Source organism: Typha angustifolia, chromosome 9 (assembly GCF_048772165.1).
Source record: "Typha angustifolia cultivar Huaian chromosome 9, ASM4877216v1, whole genome shotgun sequence".
Classification (NCBI taxonomy): domain Eukaryota; kingdom Viridiplantae; phylum Streptophyta; class Magnoliopsida; order Poales; family Typhaceae; genus Typha; species Typha angustifolia.
The window spans coordinates 5,130,001-5,147,347 of record NC_133247.1 but is presented as its reverse complement, the minus strand read 5'-3'; the positions used below and the strand labels follow the sequence as shown (position 1 = coordinate 5,147,347).

General features: G+C 35.1%; 2 protein-coding genes across 2 annotated transcripts; both read left to right on the top strand.

Annotated features, from left to right (window-relative positions):
- The first annotated feature begins 430 nt into the window (after window positions 1-430).
- LOC140766600 (uncharacterized) lies at window positions 431-13,694 on the top strand. Its single transcript, XM_073106029.1, has 9 exons — window positions 431-1,013; window positions 3,985-4,125; window positions 4,848-5,258; window positions 7,441-7,545; window positions 9,839-9,979; window positions 11,062-11,265; window positions 11,588-11,680; window positions 12,010-12,121; window positions 13,217-13,694. Exons 1-9 carry the CDS (start codon window positions 516-518, stop codon window positions 13,258-13,260), a joined length of 1,749 nt encoding a protein of 582 aa, XP_072962130.1. The 5' UTR covers window positions 431-515; the 3' UTR covers window positions 13,261-13,694.
- Window positions 13,695-14,028: 334 nt separating this feature from the next.
- Window positions 14,029-17,075, top strand: LOC140766601 (small ribosomal subunit protein cS22). Its single transcript, XM_073106030.1, has 4 exons — window positions 14,029-14,506; window positions 15,591-15,692; window positions 15,784-16,083; window positions 16,765-17,075. Exons 1-4 carry the CDS (start codon window positions 14,171-14,173, stop codon window positions 16,801-16,803), a joined length of 777 nt encoding a protein of 258 aa, XP_072962131.1. The 5' UTR covers window positions 14,029-14,170; the 3' UTR covers window positions 16,804-17,075.
- The last annotated feature ends 272 nt before the right edge of the window (window positions 17,076-17,347 follow it).

Sequence of the window (17,347 nt, the reverse complement as noted above, 5' to 3'; positions counted from 1 at the left end):
AAAATGGATAATAATAAAAAAATGTGAGCCATTTTTATTAATTTATCTAATTATTATTAGATGCAGATATATAATATTCCTAAATACATATAGAAAATGGATGCAAGATCTTTTCACATGGATTATAGCCATCAGACCCTTTTTTTATTTTATTTCATATCAATCCTTGTTTGATTTTTTAAACATGGATAATTGTCTTAATTACAATATAAAACTTATCTATATATTTTTACTACGTGTTGTCATCACAATTATTATATATCTATCAGTGGCTTGCTTAAGAAAAGATGAAGAGCGTTGATTCCAGTCTCAAGATTCCAACATAAGTTAAAAAGATACAACTACGTGGATGCAACTATATAATTTATCAATTAATCGTTGTCGAAGATTAACTTATAGTAAATGAAAACGTGTCAAGAAATGCGATTTGTCAGTACACCAGACCGCTTCCACCACCATATTCCCTCTCTGAGATCTCCACCTCTTCCTTCATCCTTCTTTTTTCAACGAAGTCGATGATGACCGAGGACCCGCCGGGATCCTCGCCGGCCACCGGCGCTGGGGCCGTCCCCCCCGCTTCCTCTAACCCTAATCCTATCCTCCTCCGCCCCCGCCGCGAGCCGTTCGAGCACGGCCTCCTCCCGATCCCTAAGCTCGTCTTCTCCGACGGAACCCTAACCCAAACCCTAGCGCCTATCAAGGAGAAGCTCCTCCACAGGACAATTCCTAATCCCCACCGCGTCGACGCCGCTGCCCTCGCCGACGCGCTCCAGATCCCTCTCGATCACGCCCGCCTCGCCCTCGACACCCTCGCCGCCGTTCTCCCATCCTCCGATCCCGACCTCGCCGACGGGGACGGCTCCGCCGACGTCCGCGACCTCCTCTTGTTTCTCTATATACAGAGTTATAAGCGTCTTGTGGCGCGGGGGCATAAGGATTCGCCGGTGGCCACCGACGTGTGGCCGTCCACGTCAGCGTTTGATGGTTACCTCTCCGCACTCTCGCCGATCCAGGTCGGTTAGGTCAATTTTTGTTCAATTTTGTTCTTTACTTCTTTATAAGACATTTTGACGCAACAGCTGTTTGGAATGTTGATGGCTTCGGCTATACAATCTGTCGGGCTTGATCTGGGTAAACAAATCGTTGTGGAATTATGGGAACTTTATTTTCTAGGAGAAGTAATTATGGACGATGTGAAGAAAGATCATTATTTTCTAGACACAGACAAAACCATGATTGCTTTCAATAATTCATCACTGTCAACATTTTTCTTGCTTCTAGTTGCTTAAGTAACTGTAAAACATATTCCCAATTCTTCGGAAGATTCAAAACTTAACCATCTTAACACTAGGAATCTACCACTTAATTTATCATTGACTGTCTGTAAAAATAGTACACTAAAAGCTCTACTGCCAAATCACAAAAAGTGGAAACCATGGAATTTCTGATCTAGATTGGCCTAAATCTTAATAAACCCCAAATAATCTATTCTACTTTTTGGAACTTTCTAAATGCTTCATCTTGTTTGAAACTTGCATTTGTGCCTCTGATGCAACTAAACTAGCCTAATTGTTCCTATTTAGCCTTGAGATTTGGACGATCAAAGAAATAAGCTGGGGATAAGGTATCCCCGGAGATTCCACTTTCAAACACAGCCTTAAGGTTTGAAAGAGAACAATTTTCTAATGCAAATGTACTACAGAAAAAGGAACAAGAAAACAGACTTCAACACAGGTCATCAGGACTAGGTCATGCCCAATTGATTGTGTAGTATTTATATGTTAAGCAGTTGTCTTTGGCTTCAATCATGGACACCAGAAGAAACATATTTCTTGCAGGAAATGTTAAGGACAGAAAAAGTACCACTCTGGAATAAGGAGAACCACACTGAGAAAGAATAAAGGAGAAGTGAAAGGGAGAGAACATTGAGCTTCAAATCATAAGAGACTGTGAGTAAATGACAGCACTTCTAGGGGCATGAGAGAAAGAAGAGATAAGTAGGAGAACAGGGGAAGATTAGGGGAGAAAAGGCCCTTGTGTCTCAGAGAAGGAAGGGAGCAAAAGAGGGAGATTACAATATGATGGTTCTATAATTTGGGGATGTAGAGAGAGAGAGGAGATGATAAGGGATTTGGATGACTCTATTTTTAGCGGCTAGACAAAAACAAAGAAAAAAAATAGACTACAGGATTCTGTTAGCGGGAAGTCAACCTGCTGAATTTAGACTGCCTGAGGTGTCTATTATGCTCCTTTAGATACACTAGTAGGAAATAACTCTAGCCTTAATGAAGAGTTGTTAGGCTTATTTTTGGAGGCAATTAGGCCTCTATTTCGATGCCTTTATGAGTCAATAAAAGATATATCTCCTCGTTTGGTTCCAAGTGGATCTGTAGTCCAAAGCTGATTCAGTAGCTCAATTTGGTTGGTTGGGACAATCCACACATCTTTGGATATTCAAACCATTAAGTGGCTTACTTAACTGATCTGACAAAACCAAAACTGTTCCAAATTAGATCAAACTGAATTTAAACATATTGCTAATTACTAATTAAAGTTAGAGGTACATTGATGCCTAAGTCACATTATTAGTTTTTAATTATGCACTTTTCTTATTTTTAAGGGAAATCTTCTACTAACACCCTAAGCTTAGTAATTGTGATTACAAGTTAAAAACTTCTTTTTAAGCTATTTTAAACTTTACCTTTTCTGTTTGCCTATAATTCTCATAAGAAATCCTACTCTTACTTTGATTAACAGACCTTAACCTTGATTATGGACTATTTAACTCTTAATTGAAATTACTAAAATACCCTCGAGAGAAATGTTCATGAAAAAGTTTGGTTTTTGTAATGATATTTTAGGCAAGAGTATTTTAGAAGTTAAGAGATAAGGGAAAAGGAGAAGGGCAAATAAGAGTATTTTAGAAGTTAATCTTAGTATCCCTAATAGAACATTCTTATTTTCATCCATTATGTTAGAGATTGTTTTGGTTTAGTTATCCAGTGTCATATAAAAATTATAGACAAAGTAGAGGGCTTGGTTAAAAAAATCTTGAAGACAAGGTGTTTATCACAACATTATTAAAATGTAGGGTTTTGTTTGAAAATTTCCCTGTTTTTAAATCTATCACTATATTGGTTTCAAGTTTCAACTGTTTAATCTCATGGATTGTGCTTTTTAGAACCTTCATTTGCACCCTAGAAATAGATTGCATCTATTAAAAAGATTACTTTCTTTCATCTCATATCTTTTCTATAAATTTGTCTTGTCATTGCACCTTCTTTTTTCATGGTATGCCATGATTTTTTGTTCTGTGGTAGGATTTTTTGGTGGTTCTGATAGATCCAAGGGCTCTGATAGTATTGTTTAGAGTGAATCTGATGTCAGAAAGATAAGAACCATCTGCGGAAGTGGAATACTCTCTAGTGGGATCTAGAAATGATTAGATAAGGGGAGAAACTGTGTGGTAATTTGCTGACCTTCTCTAATAGAGATAATTTCAACCTCTCTTTATTAGGAGAACTGCCAAATTGGATAACTGGAATTTTTCTGTTTTTTTTTTGTTTTATGGTAAATATAGATGATTTTGGCTCAAGTTTCTTAAAAGCTACGCACTCCTCTTAATCATGTAAAATTGCAAATAAATATTCTTCATTGCCTGTTGCTTCTAATGTCTAATGATGGTTACTCATTGCTGAATTGGCCTTTTCTTTAGATCACAATAGAAATGTGCATGATGATTGATGAATGCTTGATAGGGAATTCTACTTGTGATACTCTATGTAAGCATGATGCTTACCTAGAGACTTCCTTAGAGTTCATTGAATATTAATATCAAAATACTTCCATGATTTGAATTGTCAGCTTTTCATCTCAAATCTGCTGACACTAACAAATGTTCTGTATCTTTTTTACATCTTTCTTTAATATTATTGAGTTTTCTATTTTTTTAATTACATTGATTAATTTTGTCGCTGGTTGCAGCTTGTACGCAGTAATAGTCGCCGTTTTATGCCTTCACAAGCAGATGAAGAGGCTCATCAGTTATCATATTTACAAAAGCATATGGCTAATATACTTGGTCTTTTGGCAGATGCTGTTGAAGGCGAGGGCGATGACTCTCTGGTTCGTTTGAATTTTCTGCTTAACCTTTATTTTCTGCCAACGTTCATTCGGATCTGATATTAAATTTATCCATGGCATGCTTTAAATACTTTCCATGTTTTTTGACTTATAATTAATCTGTCCAAACAGCATTTCTCTCTCTCTCTCTCTCTCTCTCTCTCTCTCTCTCTCTATTTTTTTTCCAGAACTTGTATCACGTCTGTATAATGAGAGGAGGAAATTACATTAAATCACAACATTAACTTATCAAAAACTTTCCCTTTCTATTTTATAACCAAACTAGGACTCTTTTAAGTTTTAACTTAAAAATCAACCAAACCCAAGCAATATTCATCTAAAAACAAAGTAAATAGCTAACAATCACGTCTCCTAGATTTTAGGACTTTTAATCAAATAAGACACTTTAAAATCAAATCTAACTTTTAGATAAAAAGTACACCCGAAAATAAAAAATAAATGCAAATCTTATTCTCATCGGGTGTGCCTTTTTACTTGTTATTTCTTGTCATGAATATAGTACGATGATACTATCCAGCAGCACAATGGGATATTCAACGCTTTCATTTGATTTAGTAATGCTCAACCAATGAGTCAGTATCTTGTTTCTTTTCGAAATTTCATTTGTATACTAAATTTATCTTGTATACTACTATTTCCTATTAATGTTCTCAGATTTTGCTGTGTTTTTAAGCGTATTTTGCTAATTTTTTGCTCGTTCATAGGTAGTAACACTGGAAACTTTTGAACACCTTGGGTTCCTCATTCAGTTCTCTGAAGGGGTTTCCTTGACACAAGCAGCCACCTTTTTTGCAAATTCAGATCCAGATATGCCCGCTGCTCCTGTCCCAGCTGCCCAAGTTCATGATTGGGTTTTGCAGAACATTATCGCTTCATTAGAGCACACAGCTGAGAAGGCTACAGCAAAAGAAAGCAGTCCACAGGGAGCGTCAGATTCGGATGTGACTATGGCTGATGCCAGCACAAGTAACACAAAGATCCAGAGCAGTAACTCATCTACTGGTGCTTCTGCCCCCAGTAATCCTGCATATTTGAGAAACCAGACTTTTGTAGAGGGTTTTTCTAAAGCTTCTGTGGTCAAGCAGGCATCTGACATCAAAGGACACTCTATAAAGGTTTGTTGATTCCAATTAAAATCTCGTTAATATACTTTGACTTCATAATGCTGGAGCAGGTTAGCTTTGATGCCTTTTCTGTTTATTTTGCATAAAGTTGTGCATTCTTAATTTGATGGTATCTATCATCTAGTAAGCATTCACGCAGTATTTTGGTTAGACCATCTACTTAGTGTTGATATTACTTCTTTGTGGGGCATATTGTTTTTGAATAAAAGGTAAGCTGATGATCATGAGATCTTTAGCAAGAGAATGAGAAGGACTCATGATGAAATTAATGCCTTTTGAGAGCTCTATTACCATTATATTTCTAAAACTTGGGGTCATTTTTCAATGATCATAGGCTCTGTGTTATGATAATAGCATCTATAGTAATAGGGTGAAGTGGTATACATCTTGCCCTCCCATGGCACTGCATTGACAGGGCATCATACATTGGTCTCATTTGGTGTCAAAGACTCAAAATATTATCCATTGCTCATTTGGTTATCAGAAAGTTCTAATATATAGTGTGCTTAATATTATATCTCCAAATATATTGATATTTGTTTTTTACTTAACTTGCAATGATTACATAATTTAATCATAAAGCTATTTGCTTCATTGTTTTATTAGCGAATGTTAGAATATAAAAAGATAAAAATCACCATTCTCTAACAACTTAAGTTTTTGGAGTAGTTGGTAAGTTATTATAGTTGCAGAGCAAGAGATTCTGAGTTCAAAATCCCCAGACCTATATTATCGATAGTTAAATAAACTCATATAAGTCAAGTTCACCTTTTGAATCTATCAAATGCCTCACACTTGATAGTAAGAGGAGATATTAAAATATAAAAGATAAAGACTGCTACTTTTTAAAGCTTAAGCCCTTGTCATGCAAGCCCCTTTTAAAAACTATTTAATATAATTTATTGATAGGTTTAATATGGGTTTAAAATGGTTGACTTGCATTTATAGTTTACAAATTTAATAATAATATTTTAGTTCTATTTGCATGACACATACTCAATTTTTCTAAAAAGAATAAATTAATAACCACCTCTTATTTCAAATCCTCTCTTATCTATCTATATTTTCCCTCTAGATAAATACTTTTTCCTCCAAAGATTTATCCGCAATAAATTATAGAGAGGTTGCGGGCCTGTGAGCTTTTAAGCTTGTAATAATTCACTTTATTTTTTTAAAAAATTTACAATATTAAGAACTTCTTAAAAAGTTAAAAGAAAAATAATGTAGCCTTAAATGTGAGCTTATAGCCAAAAACAAAGAAAAAATAACAAATTTATGTTATTATTTTGAAAAAAAAACAACATTGGCCTTTCATTATTTTAGAAAAAATTTAAAATATATGTAATTTGTTTTAGCCCGTTTGCGAGCTTAATACACGCTTATGAATTGTCTGTGGGCAATTAAAAAGCTTTTTATTGATAAAAAAATTAATTTTTTTAAATTCTATCATCAAAGTCAAAGGACATTTTGGTCCATTAATTTTTAATTTTTTATATCACCTATCCTCCAAAACCAATATATTTTTTATTTTTTATACATCACATTAAAAGAGATTATTATACTTTAGCCTAGTTCATAATCAAACACCATATTTTTTTAGCTTAGTTTAAGTTACTTAAACCATGACTAAGAAATGGAGTAAACTAGCTATATTTAGGATTTAAACTCAAATCAAATAGACCATAAATTATTAGAGTAGCCATTGAGTTAACAGTTATTGTACTTAGTAGTTGCATTAAAAATAGTTGAATTATTGGCTTATAACAAATTAAATGGCTTTTTCCACATGCTGTAGAACTAAATGATTTTTGAAGTCAATATCTGCTTAGCCACATTAAATTTCATAGCATCATTATGTGAGAACATGGGACTGAGGCGCTAAACGTATCCTACTTTTCCAGCACATGTAAAATTAACAAAACATTTTTGGCTGGAACGAAAGTATGTCATTTCAGCCAGCTTTTGATGCAGTGTCTTGTTTTCTGGAACAACACCTGGGTTTTTCTTTCAAAAACCTTCTATGCTCTTTACTTTTTGATGGACTACTGTTTAACTTTATGTAAAATAATTGTCAATTCTTTTCTGCATAAGAACTTTAGAAATTCTGAGATGTTGAGAACGTGAAATTTGAATCTAGTCTGTTTCTAATCTGAAGATGCTTGTTATGTTGCAGGTTCTGAATTGTCATGATTCAGTAATCTACATATTAGCACCTTTGAAGTATGCCACGGTATATGGGTGCTCTGATGCAACTATCATTCTTGGTGCTATTGGTAAGGTATGTCTGATGGTTGGACCTTCATTGATCTTCCCTTTGATAGATAGTTCGTCTATCTTCTTTCATTTCCTTCCTACATCCCGTATATTTACTAAGTTTTGCAATGTACACACTGAAGTTTTCTACTCCATTGTCCCAATTGTTCTGGTTCATGTTGCCTGGTGCTGATGATTTTGTACTACAATTTTCTCTATAAGGTTTACTGGTGTGGAACAACTATTCCTACATTCAATCATTCAAGCTTTCTTGAGATTCTAACGTTGTACTACTAGATACTGCAATAATGAATCAATTAGACCTTCAACATTGAAAATATTTCTGAGAATATAAAGGGTGACCTTTCTTATGTTTCACCATCTTGCAATGTATAGTTGTATACGTTTGCTTTTGGAGTTCTTAAATACGTTTTTGCTATTAGAACTTTGTTTCTCATACAACTATTATTTATTTCTTCTGGACATTTTTTTCTTTATGAGAAAACTCATGCATGCTATCTTGATGGTTTATATCTTATGGTGATGTGACCTTAAGCAGAGCCCCCAAGTAGTTTGGTTAGGCTCTAATGCATGCAAGATCTAGTAACTTGGTGTAAAAGAATAGGAAAAGTATGGGAAATGATATAAGAAAAAAGCATCTTAGTGAACGAGGTCTTCGCTAAATTGTGTCTGTATTTAGTTTTCTTAAAATAATTATGAAAAAGAATCAAGAGAAATTTATCAAAACCGCTATATCTTTTGTTTTTATTATCATTCACACTCTACCGTATTGATATTTATCATTCGATTTCTATATTTTACTTTTAATTCCTCAAAAACACTTAGAATTAATTTTACCCTAATAGTGGCCAATGAAATAGATAATATTTTGTTACTTTAAAAATAAAAATAGAATACCGAAATACCCCTCATTTGACTTAAAGATTTAGTTATCCATTTATTTTTACCTTAACCTAAAAAATTTATTCAAGAGTATTAGGTCATTTTGCATTTATAATTATCCTAATTCATTTTTATAATAATGATCATTAAGTAAACCAACAGCAAGGTGTTTTTGAGGCATTTGAAGAAAATGCGAAATATTGGAGGGTGTGAAGTAATAAAAGCAAAATATAGGGTGCTTTTGATAAATTTCCCCAAAATCAATATTTGTTTAATTCTTAATAGACCCAATATATCAGAAATATTAAGAGGTGTAAATGGGATATAAAATTTGAGATAAATTAAGTGTTATAGTATATTCGACGTTATCATGATACGAGCATACGACTTTGTCGAACTTGGTTCATTTTAAAATACAACCAATACCTTCTTCATGAAGAAGATCTTTTTTGTAAAAAATTACTATGAAGTAATAAAATTCATAACAGTTTGCAATCAATCCCGTTTGCTCAAGAGGCCAAAAGAAAGTAGGCTTGAAAATGGCTTGGATATTATTTGTCTGATCTGGCTTTGTTGTCCTAGTTCTTTTGGATGTGGATTTAAAATTTCTTACTAATGTTGATTCTAGATCAGCATTCACACCCAGAATAACTTTTCCAGATTTAGATATACAGTGAAGTACTTTATGTAGACATAGATCCACATGTTAGCAGATGTAATGCATTAAAAACAGTGCATTGGGGAAATAGTATACACATTACTCTTCGCAGTGCTATATATTTAGCAAAAATATATTCTTATTCATCCAATATCTGTTTCATATCCATGTTTATAACTAGTAAATACTATTTGCAGCTTATGTATCCACCTAAATTCTTATACAATTGCATGGTGCTGGAAAGGAAAAATGATATGGATATTGATTTATCACTATGGGATCTATATCTATTATCTAGTATGTTTTACCTCTTGAATCAAATTTATAAAGAAAAGAAGAGACCATGAAGCACCAAGTGGAGGGGCTCTAACAGTAGCTTGATATTTCAAGGATAGTGGAAATTTTGAAATGGATTTCTTCCATAGAGAATTACTTTATTTTGTTCTTATATGAGGTTGACCGGATCATGTTTTCTCTTCACTTACACTAGGACTACATTATATATCAATTGATAAGGTGATCCAGTTCTCTAAAGAGCTCCTAAACCAGTATCTGTTCTTGAGTAGTGTGAACACATTTTCTTCTATTATGATCCAGTTATTTTGATTGGTTTCTTTTCACTTAATCAAGTTTGTCCTTTGTTATTTATTTGTCCTTACATGTGGATATCTATCTGTCATGTTCCTTTTTTGCTATTAATTTACCTAAGCTGTAATTTCCTATGCTTTAAATATTCATGATTCTTCCGTGTTTTCAGGCTGTAAAAGTGGAACATTGTGAAAGGGTACAGGTTATCACAGCTGCAAAGCGCATTTGTATTGCCAATTGTCGTGAATGTCTGTTTTTCTTGGGGGTAAATCACCGACCTCTCATTGTCGGGGATAATCATAAGCTGCAAGTAAGTAATTATGTTTTTTCCCTTTCGTCTTGTAAAGTTTCTAAATTATTTGTGCAGTTTTACTTGAATATACTTTTAATTATCAATATTTGTCCTTTTGTTGAATTATTTGTTAGAGAGGAGTAATCTTGTAATAATATAGTGTAATATATCTGAAAGCTTGGATTTTTTTTTTCACTTCACTTCTCAGTATAGAGAACTTTTCAAATAACACCCTATATTTTAGTGACTGTGTGATTGACACTCTGTCTTTGTGCTATTTGTGATCCGACTCCTTGTTGCTTGTCATTTTCTTATGATTACAAAAATGTCCTTAAGAAAATTTTTCTTAAAAACGCATGGACTTTGTTATGGTACTTCCAGTAAGGGTATTATGTAAGTTAAATGAAAGGAAAAAAGGAAGACAATGTATCTTAAGTATTTTAAAATGTAAACTTAGTGTCTTTAACAAAATATTCCTATTTAGAATTTTAGATACTGTTTGTTAAACACTGGTTAGGTTAAAGCCCAAGATGTCATATAAAAATTATAGGCAAAAATGGTTCGAATAACAAAGAACTCAAAGACAGATTTAACCATAAAATCACTAAATTGTAGGGTATTAATTGAAAATCTCCCCACTGTATAAGAGAGGATAACTACTGTGGAATAGTCTTTTTTTTTCCCTTTTTCTTTCATCGAGGTCCATTATAGTAAATTGGTGTGTTGCTGGGATATCTAACAGTAAAGAGAGATTGATCAATTTATGCAGCATACACTAAGATGTCTAGAATATCTAGCTTGGTCCTTGTTTTCCTTTTGATCTATTGCAGAATTGAAGGAAAATGAGAATATGTGTACAGGGAAATATTTGGATATGAACTGTTCCAATGCTGGAATTGTCTGAATTTTATACTCTGATATTTTGTGTGATATAATACTTTAGATAGTAAATTCACGAACTTATGAATATACACTGATTAAATAATTAACTTGCCAGAAATTGCCACTGATGTTTCAGTGAGGCTAAGTTCAACATCTTAAACAAATCTGAATCTGTACTACTTATTAGTTGGCAAGATTGACTTTGTTTTCTTTTACAGGTGGCACCATTTAACACTTATTATGCAAAACTGGGAGAGCATCTGACTCAAGTTGGTGTGGATTCAACCATCAACAGATGGGACCAGCCCTTTGTGCTGGGAATGGTTGATCCCCATGATGCATTATCGCATCCTGCAGGGATTTCTGATTCTCAGGCTGAGTCTGCCACTTGTCTTGATCCTGATCTCTTCACCAACTTTTTGGTATGTTATGGACATTGAGTGCTCATGGGATGGGAAATTCCGTCATTTCTGGTTATACAGTTGCATTTTTTTTCTTCATCCTAGATGTATCTTCTCCTTTTGTTCCCACCAGCAAATTGGTCTTTCTGTTTATTCTTTCAATTATCCTCATTCTCTGCAAAAGGTTAGTTATCATAATGGTTAATGAGAGGTTTCCATTTATCCTTACATAAGAGCCATAATTATCTACAAATTTAGATGCATATATCAATCATTACTGTTGGTCACTGTTAAGGATTTTATGGTGTAAAATATGTTATCCTCTTCCTTTATACTTGTGCAGATCCCTAGCTGGTTTGGGACCGAGTCTCCAGAGTCCACAAAGTATAACCCTTTTCCATTGCCTGAAATATACTGGGCATCCCAAAGGAAAAAGGTATATCTTCTGGAACATTAATGTGCGAGTCCAAGAATATTGGGCTGTCTTCATGTGTAGGAGACTTCTTTATGCTCTATCTTTAGAAATAACTTTCCTACTTACTAAGTTCTAAGTTAACTTGCATAATTGTTTCTTCAATAACTTTAGTGCTGGATATTTTTTGCCTTAATATTTACATTTTTTTCTTCTGAGCTTATCAAATAATAAGTTAATTTTCTGCCGAAGTAAATATTTATCCATCTTTCGTCAATGAATGCTGGTTGTTTTTTTCCTATGCATGCTTCTTGCTTCCATGGTATGACATTGATAATAATTTTCACTCACAGCATTCTATTTTGGATGAGATCCAACAAACTACACGGGAACTACAACTTGATGAGAATCGGAAACGGGATTTGGCATGTGCTCTTCATGTACAATTCAGAGACTGGTTATATGGTAATTATAGCTTTCTGCAGAGTTTCTATCATTCAAATATCTCTAAATGCATGGGGTTTCACCTATCTTCATATAACTTTTGTAGGTTAATATTTATTTACCAATCACGGACATCAGAATTTTTCATCATAAATATACATTGATTAAAGTTCTATAAACTCTGTTAGTGCTTAGATGATTCTGTATTTGGCATGTTTCAACAAAAATTTTGATGTGGTTCAACAGTTTGGCTGAACACTTCAGAAACACACAGAATCATCAATACCTCTTATTTAAATGCAGATATTAATTTGTTGCCCAAAGTCTTGGAGCCATAAACAATTCCCATTTTGCCTGGTGCCATCTAAAATTTAATATGCCAGTTTGTTGCATTAACTATATAAGCAAGCATCCTAAACTTGCAATGAATATTAGTTTGCCTCCATGTACTGAGCTGATTGACAAGATAATTGAACACTTTGTACTTTTTTTTGCCACTTTTTGGCTGTTTCCTTTCTCAATAGCAATGATGGTTCCTTAAGTTCAGAATACAATTGAATAGATAAACCAATCCGTCCCTGAATGAGTACACCTTATTTATATTGTTTTTTCTTATTTCTAGCCTGCATTAGGTTGTTGCACCAAGCTGTCCTCGTAGATGATCTGATATGTTGTTTCCCTTGGCGATTAACTGTATCACCATGCTTTATGGTTGCTTATTTCCTATATATGGAGTTTCACAGTTTCCCAAGGAGCAGGGCTAAGGCCCACAATGTATCCTATTCAAACATCTTCTACCTTTTATCTTTTTCTTATTTTTTACTGATCTTTGATAAATATGATGACCTTTCATTTTCCAAAATAATAAAATCTTTCCTAGAACTAATTAGGCTGAAGAAATGGTTATGCTAAATACCATTTAAGGAAAGATTGCATGTACCCTTTTATTCCTAAAGCTAATTCAGGGATACTTCTCTACCCATCTTATTAAGTCATCAAAGTTTTGACCAGAGAATTTGCACTTTCATGAATAATCTGCTTCTTCTTTTTTTCCAATTTTGCTTCACATGAGCAGAAGATTGACTGAACTGCAATATTACAACATTTTTTTTTCAGCTTCTGGGAACATCCGCCAGCTTTATTGTCTTCAAGGTGATTGAATTGACGGCATTTTTTCAATCCAGAAGTGCAGTTCTACACCCCCAGGCTTCTGTAAACTAAGCCCTTATTTGTTTACTGCCCCATCGCCACACTTTCCATCCAATTGCAGTCAGCGAAGTAACCATTTTTGTATTCTATGACTGGATTTTTGTGTCTTCACAGTTTATAACGGTTGCCAAGAGAAGAAATGTAACTGTTCATACTTTTTGTCATATATTCATTTATTTTGACCGCCTTGGTTATAAGTTCTGCATCTAGATGTGATTTATGAAAGATGCAGGTAGCTATGCTAGGATTATTTTGTATGCTGTGAGGAAATAAATTGCCCTGCTTAGAGTGACCAATTTATGCTTTCTTTTTGTAGGGCATTAACTGTATCAACGTGTTCCAGAAAACGTTATTGATGGATGATGAAATCTATTTTAGATGTTAATCTCCTGTTTATCCAGCCAAAGATTAATTTTTCAGCAGCAACTTATATTGGCTTCTTTTTTGGCTCAAGTCGTATCTCCAAACTGAAAACAGGCAAGAGTGGTGATTAGTGTTTTGCATCCATACCCTTCAAAACCTTTAACAGTGATACTCTTCAAGCTAAAGAGCTAGTTATATACGTACCGGAAATTTAAAAGGTATAAATGCAACCAAATAATACAAGGGATTTCGTAGGGTATGGTATACACGCAGAAGAAAATCCAGTGAACGAGTGAAATACGTAGCAGATATTTTCGACGCAATAAAGTCGGCGCGGACTCTAGGCCAGCAAACGACTACCAGTTTGGCGCAGTGGTCTTCGACGAGCGACAGCTATCCAATACGAAACGAAGCCTTCTTCTCCATCTTCCATTTCCGACCATTTTAAGGATAACGCTACTCTCTCTCTCTCTCTCTCTCTCTCTCTCACAGCCCAAAATGGCGGCAGTCTCTTCGTTGGTGTCACCCAATCTTTACCAAAACCCTAACCCCTGCATCAGAATCCTAAACCCATCGTCTCGACACGCCATAGTAGTCGCCTCCCCACTGAACTCACGACCCTTCGTTTCCCCCTTATCTCTGTCAACCTCTACTCCTCGACATCGTCTTCCGAGGAGAAGCATCTCGATTTCGGCCGTAGCTACGGAGGAGGCCTCTCCGACGGAGGAGGGGGAGGCGGCACGGAGGCTCTACGTGGGCAACATTCCGAGGACGGTGACCAACGAGGAGTTGGCCAAGATCTTTGGAGAACAGGGATCGGTCGAGAAAGCTGAGGTATGATGGTCCTCTTTTCTAGTAACTTGTTGTTATGGATCCAGTTTTGGAACTTAGGAGTTGGGACCTCAAGTGTGATGAGGTAGAAGGAGACAAAATTGGGTTTTTCTTGATTATTCGGAAGAAATTCATATGAAACAACCTACGTTTTGATTATTTTGAGCTGTTTTTTCTTTCTTTCAACAATTTCTTCCCTTCCATCCAGTCTCTTCGATAATGCGGTTTTACCTTGTTCAGCAATGCCGGAAGCTCTTAGATTTGGATTCTTTCAGTGTTTGTGTAGGAGAGGGCAAACGAGATTGTGCAAAACATTTTACGAGATCTCCGTTGAATAGTAAAGAATTTGAAAAGGCTTATAAGCATTGTTATGGTTAGGATTTATTACCAAATTGAATTGGTCTGGAGTTGTTTCAATGGAAGGGCATATATCCCAGATTTATCCCAGTCCTCTCTTAAACGTTTGTGTGCATGTTTGCAGAAACTTTTATTATTTAAAGTTTGCTCACAGAACATTGTACCCAAGTAAACTAGTTCCAAACTTGTTTACAGGACTAAGTGAATTCTCATCCACGTGGATGCCATGTAAGATAATTTGTACACATACAAGAATTGATGTCTAGGTTAACGATTTTTTTAATCTAAATCACTTTTCCTGTGAGCAATTATAGGTGAGCGTAAATAGCAAAGGATAAATATATATATATAAATCGCTCATTGAATTAGCGGTTTACACAACAACCTCTATTTTATCACATGTATCAAAAGTTGCCATTTTGAAAGCAATTTCCTTGGACATGCTTACTTAAATAAGTTTAGAACTCACTTATTTGGGTACAATGTTTAGTTCCATGTATGCACTTTGCATAACACCTTTTATGTTCATGATCATGTTTGTACTATCACATCACATTTGACAGTAGGCTCAAAGTAAATTGCAGAATAGTGGTATAAGTCCTTGTTCTGCAACTTGAACTGTGAAATCCCAAGAAATGACTTGCAGCAATCTGCAGTGAATTTAACAAAGGATCATCTAATGGATTGGCTCAGTAAATTTTGTGATGCAGATTCTGTATTCTACCCGCAGGTTATGTATGACAAGTACTCTGGTAGGAGTCGGCGCTTTGCATTTGTCACCATGAGCACAGTGGAAGATGCAAATGTTGCTACTGAGAAACTTAATGAAACTGTTAGTTGCAACAGTCTACGAAATCTTTCAAATGCTTAATGAATATATTCTAATCTTCATACTAGTAAATGTAACTATCATTTATCAACAGGAGATTGGAGGTAGAAAAATCAAAGTAAATGTAACGGAGAAACCATTGGCAACTCTGGATACCCCCCTTCCCCAATCAGAAGAATCTACTTTTGTTGACAGCCCATACAAGGTTTATGTTGGTAATCTGGCAAAGACAGTGACATCTGATGTGCTTTCCAAATTCTTCTCTGAGAAGGGAAAGGTCCTTAGTGCAAAAGTATCACGAGTTCCTGGAACCTCAAAATCTAGTGGTTTTGGTTTTGTTACATTTTCTTCTGACGAAGATGTGGACGCTGCCATTTTATCATTTAACAACGCTGTAAGTAAACTTTCTTTTACATAAAACTACATTGCATGGATAATTCTGGGTTTTACACATTCCTGTCCTTAATAACAAGTCCATGTGATGCTTTTTTCTGTTCCACATGCTTTAGAACAAGTTGAGATTTTCTTGATGCAAACAAGAAGTGGAATCCTTTAGCATATTGACTGCTAATAAGTATTGAACTGCTTGCAACCTGATAGTTGTTATCCCCTTCTCCTACATTGTTCTCAATTCACTGTTATGTGTCCCTTGACAACTTTTGGACTCCTCACCTTTTGTAATGTTACCTTACTAGAATTAGGTTGTTGAAATAGTTATATTGGCTTCAGTGGACTATTAGGAAACCAGGTGACCTCCCTAAACTGTTCACAATTTCACTGTTTTTTCTCCCTTTTGGACTCCTGTCCATTTGCAATACGTCCCTCCCAGGATAGGCTATTACAGTGTCCCTCTGGTTCCTGTGAGCCACTTTAAGTCAGGCAAACATCTATTTTAGTTCAGCTTAATTCTCAGGTAATATTCAGATATTCGCATTTAGTTACTAGTGATCATACTTTCTTCAGATATATGTCCTCAGTTCCTCTATAGTTGCAAACTGCTTCAAATATGCATATACTACCTGATATCAAAAGTGTAGGGAAAATAAGCCAGGCTTTATAATGGGGTTGTCTTCAGGTGTTGGAAGGGCAGAAGATTCGCGTCAACAAAGCGTAGCGACCAACTAGTGGTCAAGCACTTCGGAGCACTGGAGTCGGCACAACCTTCTGGAAGCTGATCAAATACTGTATCCATGAGATGATAATGTGCTTGTAATTAGGGCAGCTTTTTGAATGAAGTTAGATCATTTCATGAATGTTTCTGTAGGTCCTCACAGAATTTTGAATGCAAATATTGGCTTTTGAGTAGTTAATTATCTCAGCATGCATGGCAACATTTGCAGGCAGTCATACTGTCTAATGAACAAAACTAGCCAATTGTTTGTTGCATCTTTTATGATTCATTCCTTTGCTACGCATCCAATTTGTGCAAGTTTTTGAAACAAAAGAAATACTTGGACTGTACCCTATCAAAATTAATGTAGAATACAAGTGAAAAATAAGACCTTGATTTATGATTACTGCAATTTATAACAAACGTGCCAAGTACAACGAGAGCATGATAAATGCCCTCAAGTATAATCTTGAGCAAGTGTATGCTCAGAGCAGGGACAACAAACAAGGATGCGGTGACAGTGAGGTAGATGATACAGCTTCTTGCT